The following is a 14,662-nucleotide window of genomic DNA, read 5'->3' as shown; positions in this document are numbered from 1 at the left end:
AGGCTGGAGCCTGCTTCAGATTCTGTGTCTCCCCCTCTCTCTGCCCCTCCACTGCTCGCTCTCTGTCTCTCTCTGTCTCTCAAAAATAAATAAACATTAAAAAAAAATTTTTAAACACAAAGCCCAGTAATTATGAGCTGCTATACTTTTAAATTATATATAATTAATATAAGGTTTAAAGAAATTCTGTACCAACCAACCAAAAGATTAAGTATATTCAAGTTAAGTACCTTTTTCTTAACTATTTTTTATTCATGTTTACCAGAACATAACTTTTCCTTCCAAACTTACACCGAAGTTTACAATTAAATTGGAATTAAAAGCGCTTGTGAGATTAAATGCAAACACAGAAGTTGTAAAGGGATAGCATTTCACAAGCCATTTGAGACACTACCTGCTATGGGATATTAACTTTGCTACAAGAATTAAAGGCCAATGACATAGAATTCTTCTAATTTTGATGAAAGCCAGGAACTACCAGCATCAGTTCTTGAAAGCCCTCTCTGTTTGGAGACTTCCACTTGTTCAAAGTAAGTAAGAAAAATTAATCACCCTAGATGTCACACAGGGGAATATACATATGAAGATTCAACAAGTTATATCCCCTTAAGATTTATGCACGTTACTATCTGAAAGTTAGACACTGATTTTGAAAAGGTAACTAATGACCCTTGTTTAAAATAGCAAAAGAAAAAAATTCAGAAATAACCTCAATGTCCAACAACAAGGGATTGGCCAAATAAATGGCTCTGTGATGAAAATAGGATATAGCTAATTAAAGATCCTGTTGTTAATACTTTGGTACATGGGAAAACTTTTCATGTTGTAACATGAGAAACCCAAATGATAAAATTATATACCCATTTTGATCTCATTTATATAAAAAATACATAGAAATAGAAAAAAGAAAATATATCAAAATATTAATAGTGATTTAACTCAGAGAACAAATTATGGATACTTACTTCCTTATTTATGTGTTTCTGTTTTTCCTAATCTTCAATCAAATGGTTATTATTTTTAAAAAAGTATTACTAAAAATTTCTAACCACAAAAAAAAGTCCCACTTCAGAACCATCAATTTTTAAAGAAAATGAGATTTCTTTCTCCTTCTCCTTCCCTTTCTCTCTGGTTTTAGATGTTTTGCTCCTATAATGAACATTAGCACAAAGGAAGTTCTAGCTTATTTTTTAAATTCATTCAACAAATATCTGTTTAGCACCTACCAAATGCCAGGTGCTATTCAAAACTAAACAAAATAAAACAAAAACAAAAGCTTTGCCCTTACAAAGTTTATTTGGAAAAGATAATAAAGAAAAAAGGAAAACATATTAAGTAGTGATAGTGCTCAATAGATAAAAATAAATCAGGGAGAGGGGATTGAGAGCACAAAATGCTCTCAGTTTTAAATGGGGGGGGGGGGAGGAATAAGGTCTGAAGGAAGGAAGGAGGAAGCTAGGGAGCTCTCTGGGAAAGAGAGTTCCAGGACCCAAGGGGGGAGTCTGTCTGGTATGTTCAAGAACAGCACAAAGGCAACATGACTGAAATAAAGTAGAAGTCAGAGAAATTCTGGTTGGATGAGTCTTGTAAGCCATGTTTTTAAAATGTGGCCTTTTACCATAAGATGGGGAGCCACTGCAGAATTTCGAGCAGAGAAATGACATTATTCTATTTGAGTCAAATTTTTAATAGATAATACTGACACCACATAGAAATGTAAAGATGGATGGAAATTCAGATGGACGCACTAATGCTTCGGCAAGGTTTGACTTCAAGCTGAATGAAATTTTCTCTTCCTCATTCTTGAAGCCTTCTCTTTCCCTTCACTTATTTTTCTGTAGAATCCTTTGTTCCAAGAACTTGGTATCGACGCTGATACTTAGTCACAAGTCTCAGATGGCCCACACCAGCACTAGTCATGAGATCACCTTGAAGGCATGAGGAACGTGGCTGGCAGCACGTACCAGATTCCTAGCGAAACCACCCAGATCAGGCTTTTACCCCGGGCAGGTCTACAGTTTTGAAGGCAGTAGCCTGCTCTAACCTCCTTTGCCTTAAAGTAATAAAACTCCTCTTTATCCCCAAACTTTGTCTTCGAGTTATATTTCGGCTACAGAACACAGAAGTTGGTTTTTGACAACAGTACTGGCTGGAATGTGAAGAAAGGCCCACAGTGGTGGGCTTACTACAGCAGATGTAAAAAGGAGATTCAGAGGTCCCCACAACACCCCAGGCAAGGCATGCAGAGGGCACAAACGAAAGAGGTGAGGGGTCAGCACAGATCATGAAAGGAGATAGGATCTGCCACTAGAGAGGTGTGAGATGTGAGAAAAAGAAAGGGACAGAGAATGACTCCAAGCATTTTGGCCCCAGAAACTGGAAGGATGGAGTTGCCATTAACTGAAATGAGAAAAGAATGTGGAAGGAGTCGGTTTGGGGGAAAGAACACGTTGGGGACATTAGGCACCTAAGCAGTGTTAAGTCTGTTGAATACGTAAGTCTGGAATTCAAGGAGAAAGAATGAAACTAGGGGTACAGATTTGCGAAGAAGGGTGAAGCTGCAGATACATATTTGTGAGCTGAGTATATACAGGTGATGGCATTGGAAGCCAGGAAAATGAAGAGAGTAATTTAGGAAGCAAATATGGACACAGAAAAGATCTACAGAATAAGGAACAAGCACTTTGCCAGTTGGAAATTGGTGAGATGAAAAGGAACCTGCAAGGGGTATCAGTAACAAGGAGCAGATAGTAAAGCAGAGGAAAACTAGGAGAGTGTAACCTACTGAAAGACATTGTTTTAAGTAAGAGCAGCTGGTCAGTTGTGACAAATGCTGCTGTTAAGTCAGGTTAAATGAGAATTGAGAAGCGACCTTCAGACTCAACAACATGAGTCACTGGTCACTTTGACAAGTGCATTTTGGTGGGGTTGGGGGAGTGAAAGCCTGATTGGAGTGGGTTCACAAGTGACAAAGGGGAGGACCAGGAGTGGACATATTGAGTATGACAATTTTTTAAAGAAGATTAGTATAATGGCAGGGGGCTGGGGGGAGGACAGGAGGTGGGCAGGGTAACGGGGCCATAGGTAGAAGGGGATACGTGTGCCGTCTTAAGATATGGGAGTCTTTTTGTTTTTTGGTTGTTGTTTTTGAGATGGGTGTTAATTATAGCATATTTGTATACTAATGGGACTAAACAGGCAGAGAGGGAAACATTAAAGATAGAGAAGAAAGAGGGAATATTTGCTGAAAATATCTCAAGTAGACATGTGGGGATGTAACAGTACACAAGTGGAAAGACTTGCCTTGGGAAGAGACAGTTCATCCACAGGAAAAGCTGGGAAGATAGAATGTATGAGCACAGCTGCAGGGCGTGGGTAGATGTAGGGGTGAGAGCTTGAGTTCTCTTCTGTTTGCGTCTACTTTTTTGATTGTTTGCTTGCTTGCTTCTAGTTTTTAGAAAGCAAGTTCCTCAGCTCAGAAAGAGGATGGTGAGATACTATTAGACAAATGAGGACAGAAGACAAAGTATAGAACAGTTATCTCCTAAGACAAGAAGGGTGAATCAGCTACAGAAAACAGTAGTATATTCAGTGAGCAAAAACTGGTCAAGGTGGGCCACCTGGGTGGCTCAGTGGGTTAAGTGTCTGACTCTTGATTTCGGCTCAGGTCATGATCTCACAGTTTGTGAGATTGAGCCCCACTTCAGGCTCCGTGCTAAGAGCACGGAGCCTCCTTGAGATTCTCTCTCTGCTTCTTTCTGCCCCTCCCCCACTCATGCTCATGTCCTCTCTCTCTCTCTCTCTCAAAATAAATAAATCAACACTAAAAAGATGATCAAGGTATCCTTCTCAGTCTAGTAAGGAATAAAATAGAATAAAAGAAAGAATATACCTTTGAATTTAGATTTTGTGTACATTTGTGTTTTTGCTGACATGCCAGTCACTCTTCAATACACACACACACACACACATAAAAAGCAGAAGACTATGCTGGATTAAAAGGAATATAAAACAAGATACAATGTGTGGCCCTAGATTGGATACTGATTTGGACAATCCAGTGTAAAATACGTTTTGGGGAACACTGGGAAAATTTGAATATTATCTGGGTAATTGAAGAAGTGAAACTTTACTGAAATAGGTAGACTGTTGACTAAAAAAAAAAAAAAACAAAAACAGGCTGTAGAACAATATATGCAGTACAATTTTGGTTTAAAACAATGCATGTGTGCACATATACATAGAAAAAAAGAATATATACTAAGATATGTATATCGGTAATCTATTAGGTGGTGAAACTATAATATTTTTTATTCATTTTTGCTTGCTTATATTTTCTACTTTACTTACAGGGCACAATACTGCTTCTATGATAGTATAATAATATTACTTTTTAATCGGTTAAATAAGAAAAACTAAAAACGCACTCAAATTATCATTTGATAATGATAATTATCAGGCTCAGCAAACTAGAGCCTGTGGGTTAAAGACAGCTCACCACGTGCGTTTTGCATAGAACATAAGCAAAGAATTTCAGATTGTTAATTTTTTACCTATTTTACTTTTTATACGTTTAATGGTTAAAGAAGCAATAGAAAAACGGTATTTCGTGACACGTGAAAATGTTTTATTTTCATCCAAATTTCAGTGTCAGTAAACGGTTTTATTGGAACACAGCCCTGTCCTGGCATCGTCCTTGCCTGCCTTTTCACCATGGTGGTGCACGTTACAAAGGCGGAGTGGATTGCACAGTTGCATCAGAAACCGTATCTCACCATCTGACCCTTCACAGAAAAAGTTTGCTAACCCCAGAAATAGGATAAAACACTAAGATGGTAGTGGATTCATTTAAATCTAAAAAAAAGAACTAGACTCACACTACTAATTAGGAAAATTAGTGGCAAACAAAACAAAAACCAGACACTTATTCATACTCATCAGACTGAAAAAAAATATGGACAAAAGGAAAATCTCCTACACCGACAGGAAGGTGCACTGGCACGACTACTTTATACGGCATTTGGCAACATTTAGCAAGACAAGGCTGTGTGTAGCCTGTGACCTAGCAATTCCACTTCTAGGGTTACGCCCCGGAAAACTCACACAGGAAGACATTTACAAGATGTGTATTAAGTGGTGCCTGGAGGGGTTAATATACATAAAAGTTCCTTACATATATTAATCCCTCCCAGCACTGTTGTAATAAAAAACTTCAAATGTTTCTATAAAATTTTGTTCCTTCAAATAAGCTGTGAGGCCTGATGACATAATGGTTAACATTTGGTAACTCACTTAGCATTCTTTTCAGCATCTAAGAGAGCTTGTGCCAAATCCCTATGGACCTTCTCTGCTTCCTTTGTTAATTTCATATCATGGGCCCGAACCAGACACAGCTCCCTGAAATAAAGCAAAGAAACTTTACATTCATAGTTGAAGAGTTCCAGGAAATTGGATTTGTATACTCAGGAATCTTCTCAGTTATGTGTACATCTCTCCCTAGTTTTCACTCCTTAGAAACCAAATCAAGAAATCTAGCATACATTTGGATGGAATTCGGGCAGCTTTGGTAATGGAATCAGGTTGGCTAGAAAGGGCAGAAAGATGATGTGGGAGATCCTCCAGAATGGAGAGAAGGCGGACGCTAACAGGCCAGGCCACCGGGCTGCTCCGTTCTACCTTCTGACATGCCTATCTTATCTTTTTCATTCTTGCCACTAATCATCTTGACGCAAGCTTAGATGATCACTAACCTTGACTGCTACTTAATGCCTATCCTCCTCTTTGGGATTTAAACCTTATCATCTGTAATCATGGCACTGTCTGTAAACATGATTAAGATCTCAACATCTCAGGCCTGGAAGGAGAACAGGAGTCTTTTCCCTATCAAACATACGCAGAGCCCTAGTTTTGTGTTAACCTTTGTAACCCATGTCTCTACATCTACATCCAGTCCTCTCCGTTCTCTTCCTAAACCCCACAAAAGAAAAAAAAGAGTCCTCACTTTTAACCATTCTACTTTCCCTGTTTTTTATTCTCTTTAAAGACATGGCTTTGGCCTGTGTTTTGTGTTTAAGATAATCACAGATTTTACCTGGTCAGTTCTTCAGTAACATTCTTAAAATTGTACAATTCTTCCAAAATGCGCTGGTCCATTATTCGCTGAGTTACCATGTCTTTGTAGAAGTCAATCATCTGCCGGGCAATTTGGTCAAGCATTTGTACATACCGCTCTCTGCATGAGACAGAAAGAAAACAAGGTATCATGCAAAAGAAAAGGAAAAAAAGAGCCAGAAAATATGTGAGAGAGAAAGTAATGTTAGGGAAAGAAATAGGCAGACACTCATAAAAGATATGTGAAAAGAACAAGATAGGAAAAGAAAGAGATCTAACCTGTGTTTTCCTGCCATGCTCACACAAGTAAATGAGTTGTGGAGGACTTTAACCAGAGTCATAATTATGTGGAACATACTGAGATATAAAACAAAATGAGGACTTCTTTTTTCTTCTAAATTATAAACTCTATGAGGATAAAAACCATGTCTTATGAATTTATATACAATGGAGTTTTTATAAATAGTTGAATTCATGAATAAAACCACTTTTCTCAAGTTGGGTAAATGTAAAAATATACCAACTGTTTAAAAATGAACAAAGACCTTAAATACAAAGAAGTCATTTCTCTCAGTTTTGAATGAAACCAAATATTTGGAAGGATTACAAATGATAAATTTCAAATACCATGCTGAGCAGTCTTTATTTATATTGAAAGTGATCTAGGCACAGCTGGGAAGATGGCGGCGTAGGAGGACGCTGGGCTCACCGCGAGTCCTGCTGATCACTTAGATTCCACCTACACCTGCCTAAAGAACCCAGAAAACCGCCAGAAGACTAGCAGAACGGAGTCTCCGGAGCCAAGCGCAGAGGAGAGGCGCACGGAAGAGGGTAGGAAGGGCGGCAAGGCGGTGCACGCTCCACGGACTATCGGGAGGGAGCCGGGCGGAGGGGCGGCCCGCCGGCCAAGCAGAGCCCCCAAGTCTGGCTGGCAAAAGCAGAGGGGCCGGACAGAGTGTGTTCCAACAGCAAGCGGGACTTGACATCTGGAAGGTTATAAGCTAACAGCTCTGCTTGGAGAACGGGAGGGCTGGAGGACAACGGGAGGGAGAGTAGCTGAGCCCCAGACGACAGACCTCAGCTTGGCGGGGAACAAAAGCGCTCGCCAGCGCTGTCTCCCTCGCCCATCCCCCAGCCAAAATCCCAAAGGGAACCGGTTCCTGCCAGGGAACTTGCTTGCACCGCGCCAACACCCAATGCTGTGCTTCTGCGGATCCATCCCTCCGGTTGGTCGGACTCCCTCCTGGTGCCGCAGGGCCCCTCCTGAAGCAGATCTCCAAAGGAAAAGCGAGCTGAGCCTACTCCTCCCACCCCCGTGCACCTTGCCGATCCACCCCAGCTAATACGCCAGGTCCCCAGCACCATAAGCCTGGCAGTGTGCAAGTAGCCCAGATGGGCCACGCCACCCCACAGTGAATCCCGCCCGTAGGAGAGGGGAAGAGAAGGCACACACCAGTCTGACTGTGGCCCCAACGGTGGGCTGGGGGCAGACATCAGGTCTGACTGCGGCCCCGCCCACCAACGCAAGTTATTTAAGACAGCACAGGGGAAGTGCCCGACAGTCCCGCACCACTCCAGGGACTATCCAAAATGACGAAGCGGAAGAATTCCCCTCAGAAAAAAGTCCAGGAAATAACAACAGCTAACGAACTGATCAAAAATGATTTAAACAATATAACAGAAAGTGAATTTAGAATAATAGTCATAAAATTAATCGCTGGGCTTGAAAACAGTATAAAGGACAGCAGAGAATCTCTTGCTACAGAGATCAAGGGACTAAGGAACAGCCAGGAGGAGCTAAAAAATGGTATCAATGAGCTGCAAAATAAAATGGAGACAACTACGGCTGGGATTGAAGAGGCAGAGGAGAGAATAGGTGAACTAGAAGATAAAATTATGGAAAAAGAAGAAGCTGAGAAAAAGAGAGATAAAAAAATCCAGGAGTAGGAGGGGAAAATTAGAGAACTAAGTGATGCACTAAAGAGAAATAATATACGCATAATTGGTATTCCAGAGGAGGAAGAGAGAGGGAAAGGTGCTGAAGGTGTACTTGAAGAAATAATAGCTGAGAACTTCCCGGATCTGGGAAAGGAAAAAGGCATTGAAATCCAAGAGGCACAGAGAACTCCCTTCAGACGTAACTTGAATCGATCCTCTGCACGACATATCATAGTGAAACTGGCAAAATACAAGGATAAAGAGAAAATTCTGAAAGCAGCAAGGGATAAACGTGCCCTCACATATAAAGGGAGACCTATAAGACTCGTGACTGATCTCTCCTTTGAAACTTGGCAGGCCAGAAAGGCTTGGCACGATATCTACAGTGTGCTAAACAGAAAAAATATGCAGCCGAGAATCCTTTATCCAGCAAGTCTGTCATTTAGAATAGAAGGAGAGATAAAGGTCTTCCCAAACAAACAAAAACTGAAGGAATTCGTCACCACTAAACCAGCCCTACAAGAGATCCTAAGGGGGATCCTGTGAGACAAAGTACCAGAGACATCACTACAAGCATAAAACCTACAGACATCACAATGACTCTAAACCCATATCTTTCTATAATAACACTGAATGTAAATGGATTAAATGCGCCAACTAAAAGACATAGGGTATCAGAATGGATAAAAAAACAAGACCCATCTACTTGCTGTCTACAAGAGACTCATCTTAGATCGGAGGACACCTTTAGATTGAGAGTGAGGGGATGGAGAACTATTTATCATGCTCCTGGAAGCCAAAAGAAAGCTGGAGTAGCCATACTTATATCAGACAAACTAGACTTTAAATTAAAGGCTGTAACAAGAGATGAAGAAGGGCATTATATAATAATCACAGGGTCTATCCACCAGGAAGAGCTAACTATTATAAATGTCTATGCGCCAAATACCCGAGCCCCCAGATATATAAAACAATTACTCATAAACATAAGCAACCTTATTGATAAGAATGTGGTCATTGCAGGGGACTTTAACACCCCACTTACAGAAATGGATAGATCATCTAGACACACGGTCAATAAAGAAACAAGGGCCCTGAATGATACATTGGATCAGATGGACTTGACAGATATATTTAGAACTCTGCATCCCAAAGCAACAGAATATACTTTCTTCTCGAGTGCACATGGAACATTCTCCAAGATAGATCATATACTGGGTCACAAAACAGCCCTTCATAAGTTTACAAGAATTGAAATTATACCATGCATACTTTCAGACCACAATGCTATGAAGCTTGAAATCAACCACAGAAAAAAGTCTGGAAAACCTCCAAAAGCATGGAGGTTAAAGAACACCCTACTAACGAATGAGTGGGTCAACCAGGCAATTAGAGAAGAAATTAAAATATACATGGAAACAAACGAAAATGAAAATACAACAATCCAAACGCTTTGGGATGCAGCGAAGGCAGTCCTGAGAGGAAAATACATTGCAATCCAGGCCTATCTCAAGAAACAAGAAAAATCCCAAATACAAAACCTAACAGCACACCTAAAGGAAATAGAAGCAGAACAGCAAAGGCAGCCTAAACCCAGCAGAAGAAGAGAAATAATAAAGATCAGAGCAGAAATAAACAATATAGAATCTAAAAAAACTGTAGAGCAGATCAACGAAACCAAGAGTTGGTTTTTTGAAAAAATAAACAAAATTGACAAACCTCTAGCCAGGCTTCTCAAAAAGAAAAGGGAGATGACCCAAATAGATAAAATCATGAATGAAAATGGAATGATTACAACCAATCCCTCAGAGATACAAACAATTATCAGGGAATACTATGAAAAATTATATGCCAGCAAATTGGACAACCTGGAAGAAATGGACAAATTTCTAAACACCCACACTCTTCCAAAACTCAATCAGGAGGAAATAGAAAGCTTGAACAGACCCATAACCAGCGAAGAAATTGAATCGGTTATCAAAAATCTCCCAACAAATAAGAGTCCAGGACCAGATGGCTTCCCAGGGGAGTTCTACCAGACATTTAAAGCAGAGATAATACCTATCCTTCTCAAGCTATTCCAAGAAATAGAAAGGGAAGGAAAACTTCCAGACTCATTCTATGAAGCCAGTATTACTTTGATTCCTAAACCAGACAGAGACCCAGTAAAAAAAGAGAACTACAGGCCAATATCCCTGATGAATATGGATGCAAAAATTCTCAATAAGATACTAGCAAATCGAATTCAACAGCATATAAAAAGAATTATTCACCATGATCAAGTGGGATTCATTCCTGGGATGCAGGGCTGGTTCAACATTCGCAAATCGATCAACGTGATACATCACATTAACAAAAAAAAAGAGAAGAACCATATGATCCTGTCAATCGATGCAGAAAAGGCCTTTGACAAAATCCAGCACCCTTTCTTAATAAAAACCCTTGAGAAAGTCGGGATAGAAGGAACATACTTAAAGATCATAAAGGCCATTTATGAAAAGCCCACAGCTAACATCATCCTCAACGGGGAAAAACTGAGAGCTTTTTCCCTGAGATCAGGAACACGACAGGGATGCCCACTGTCACCGCTGTTGTTTAATATAGTGCTGGAAGTTCTAGCATCAGCAATCAGACAACAAAAGGAAAGCAAAGGCATCAAAATTGGCAAAGATGAAGTCAAGCTTTCGCTTTTTGCAGATGACATGATATTATACATGGAAAATCCGATAGACTCCACCAAAAGTCTGCTAGAACTGATACATGAATTCAGCAAAGTTGCAGGATACAAAATCAATGTGCAGAAATCAGTTGCATTCTTATACACTAACAATGAAGCAACAGAAAGACAAATGAAGAAACTGATCCCATTCACAATTGCACCAAGAAGCATAAAATACCTAGGAATAAATCTAACCAAAGATGTAAAAGATCTGTATGCTGAAAACTATAGAAAGCTTATGCAGGTAATTGAAGAAGATATAAAGAAATGGAAAGACATTCCCTACTCATGGATTGGAAGAATAAATATTGTCAAAATGTCAATACTACCCAAAGCTATCTACACATTCAATGCAATCCCAATCAAAATTGCACCAGCATTCTTCTCGAAACTAGAACAAGCAATCCTAAAATTCATATGGAACCACAAAAGGCCCCGAATAGCCAAAGTAATTTTGAAGAAGAAGACCAAAGCAGGAGGCATCACAATCCCAGAATTTAGCCTCTACTACAAAGCTGTCATCATCAAGACAGCATGGTATTGGCATAAAAACAGACACATAGACCAATGGAATAGAATAGAAACCCCAGAACTAGACCCACAAACGTATGGCCAACTCATCTTTGACAAAGCAGGAAAGAACATCCAATGGAAAAAAGACAGTCTCTTTAACAAATGGTGCTGGGAGAACTGGACAGCAACATGCAGAAGGCTGAAACTAGACCACTTTCTCACACCATTCACAAAAATAAACTCAAAATGGATAAAGGACCTGAATGTGAGACAGGAAACCATCAAAACCTTAGAGGAGAAAGCAGGAAAAGACCTCTCTGACCTGAGCCGTAGCAATTTCTTACTCGACACATCCCCAAAGGCAAGGGAATTAAAAGCAAAAATGAACTACTGGGACCTTATGAAGATAAAAAGCTTCTGCACAGCAAAGGAAACAACCAACAAAACTAAAAGGCAACCGATGGAATGGGAAAAGATATTTGCAAATGACATATCGGACAAAGGGCTAGTATCCAAAATCTATAAAGAGCTCACCAATCTCCACACCCGAAAAACAAATAATCCAGTGAAGACATGGGCAGAAAACATGAATAGACACTTCTCTCTAAAGAAGACATCCAGATGGCCAACAGGCACATGAAAAGATGCTCAACGTCGCTCCTCATCAGGGAAATACAAATCAAAACCACACTCAGATATCACCTCACGCCAGTCAGAGGGGCCAAAATGAACAAATCAGGAGACTATAGATGCTGGAGAGGATGTGGAGAAACGGGAACCCTCTTGCACTGTTGGTGGGAATGCAAATTGGTGCAGCCACTCTGGAAAACAGTGTGGAGGTTCCTCAAAAAATTAAAAATAGACCTACCTTATGACCCAGCAATAGCACTGCTAGGAATTTACCCAAGGGATACAGGAGTACTGATGCATAAGGGCACTTGTACCCCAATGTTTATAGCAGCACTCTCAACAATAGCCAAATTATGGAAAGAACCTAAATGTCCATCAACTGATGAATGGATAAAGAAATTGTGGTTTATATACACAATGGAGTACTACGTGGCAATGAGAGAGAATGAAATATGGCCCCTTGTTTCAACATGGATGGAACTGGAGAGTGTTATGCTAAGTGAAATAAGCCATACAGAGAAAGACAGATACCATATGGTTTCACTCTTATGTGGATCCTGAGAAACTTAACAGAAACCCATGGGAGAGGGGAAGGAAAAAAAAAAAAAAGGTTAGAGTGGAAGAGAGCCAAAGCATAAGAGACTCTTAAAAACTGAGAACAAACTGAGGGTTGATGGGGGGTGGGAGGGCGGGGAGGGTGGGTGATGTGTATTGAGGAGGGCACCTTTTGGGATGAGCACTGGGTGTTGTATGGAAACCAACTTGACAATAAACTTCATATATTGAAAGAAAAAAAAAAGTGACCTAGGTGTTATATCCTAAGCCTGAGACCACTGAGTTATATCTTTCAGTTGGAATGGTCATTTAATCTCTCACCCATAACAGAAAGAATTATGCAGCCGTTGCTTAAACCCTTATGCAGTTCACACATAGGGAAGTGTCTATTTTAAAAACCACCTTCTTGGGGTGCTTGGGTGGCTCAGTCGGTTAAGCATCCAACTTCAGCTCAGGTCATGATCTCACAATTTGTGAGTTCGAGCCCTGCATCAAGCTCTGTTCTGAGAACACAGAGCCTGGAACCTGCTTCAGATTCTGTGTGTGTGTCTCTCTCTGCCCATCCCTCACTAGTTCTGTCTCTCTCTCTCTCTCTCTCTCTCTCAAAAATAAATAAAAACATTTTAAAAAATTTAAAAAAAAACCACCTTCTTTAAGACTTCTCCTCCTGAAATAGAGGGACCAAATAGTCTGAAAGGTCTGCTTTAAAAAAAAAAAAAAAGTTTATTTATTTTGAGACAGAGCACATGAGAGGGGAAGGGACAGAGAGAGAAGGAGAGAGAGAATCCAAAGCAGACTCTATACTGTCAATACAGAACCCAACACAGGGCTCAATCCTATGAACCATCATGAGATCATAACCTGAGCCGAAATCAAGAGTCAAACACTTAACTGACTGAGCCACCCAGTCACCCCTGAAGGGTCTTCTTATTACAACTACATCCATGACATAGCATACTTTCTGAAGCATTATTGGGTTTGCAGGAAAAAATAGAAATCTCGAGGGGCAACAAAGAAAAACAATAAACAAAATAAGCTAAGAATGGAGTGGGAGATGGTAATGAGTATTCACTAGGCAAACCCAAAGTCACGGTTGCCCCAGTAAAAATAACAACACTGCGTGAAGAGGGTAAGATGGCAGAGTAGGAAGATTCTGAACTCACATCCTCCCATAGACATACCAAGGCTGCAACTGCATACAGTGCAACCCTACTCTGAGAAAGACCAGAAAGGCAGCAGAACAGAACTTTCACAGCTAAAGATATAAATAAAAAGTCACACAGGGGTGCTTGATCATGATCAAGTCATGATCTCATGGTTCATGGCTTCCAGCCCCACATTAGGCTCTGCATTCACAGCTTGGAGCCTGGAGCCTGCTTCAGATTCTGTGTCTCCCTCTCTTTCTCTCTGCCCCTCCCCTGCTTGTTTTCTCTCTCTCCCCTCCCCCTCTCTCTCTAAAATAAATAGAAACAAATTAAATAAATAAATAAATAAATAAATAAATAAATAAAATTAAAATAAACAGGTGGGAGGGACAAAGATGCCATCAGGAACTAACCCTGGTACAGAGCCCCACAGGCAGGCGGGATATCACAAGTGTGATAAGTCCCCTCACCGAAGAGCAAGGGCTTCAAGCCCCGCACTGGGCAACTCCTGCCCTGGGATCTGCACTGGCAAAATGAACCCCCATAACATCTGGCTTTGAAAATCAGCAGGGTTTAACTCTGGAAGAGCTAGAGGGTTATAGGAACTGAGACTCTGTTCTTAAAGGGCTGCCACATTATATCACTCATTCTAGGATCCAACACAAAGGCAGCAGTTTGAAAAGCACCTAGAATGTAGTAAAGATTTATTGACAAATTTTAGGGTATATGATAGAGGGACAAGGGTCTGTATGAAATTTCTCCAGGAAGAGAAGTGCTGGAAAGCACCCTTTTTCCCCACTCCTTCAGGTGAGATGGCCTGACACTGGGGGATGCTGGCTCTGGCACCCTCCATCTACCTTGTTAGCACCACTGAACCCATCCCAGCATCCCCTTCCACATCCACCCTGCCCAACCTGCTTACCCTGACAAGTGTATTCCTAAACAACTACTGTTCTGTCATACCCAGCAGCTAGCCTCAGCCAGCACAGACATTCCTTTAAAGTGACTCCTTCTCCAGGGAGAGCCAGTCCCACCCATCGCCATGTCTACA

General features: G+C 40.7%; 1 protein-coding gene across 3 annotated transcripts in view; it reads right to left on the bottom strand.

The window, feature by feature from the left end:
- Positions 1 to 14,662, bottom strand: part of AXDND1 (axonemal dynein light chain domain containing 1) — an 88,328-nt gene that overhangs the window by 38,184 nt on the left and 35,482 nt on the right. For all 3 annotated transcript variants that reach the window (XM_049634046.1, XM_049634048.1, XM_049634047.1), the window contains 2 exons: positions 6,092 to 6,232; positions 5,293 to 5,397 (listed from right to left, as the gene is read on the bottom strand). In XM_049634046.1, the coding sequence (XP_049490003.1) occupies positions 5,293 to 5,397; positions 6,092 to 6,232 (246 nt within the window). The remainder of the gene's footprint in view (positions 1 to 5,292; positions 5,398 to 6,091; positions 6,233 to 14,662) is intronic.

Source organism: Panthera uncia, chromosome F1 (genome assembly GCF_023721935.1).
Source record: "Panthera uncia isolate 11264 chromosome F1, Puncia_PCG_1.0, whole genome shotgun sequence".
Taxonomy (NCBI): domain Eukaryota; kingdom Metazoa; phylum Chordata; class Mammalia; order Carnivora; family Felidae; genus Panthera; species Panthera uncia.
Note: the sequence above shows the minus strand (reverse complement) of the source record. Positions and strands in the feature narration are given on the sequence as shown.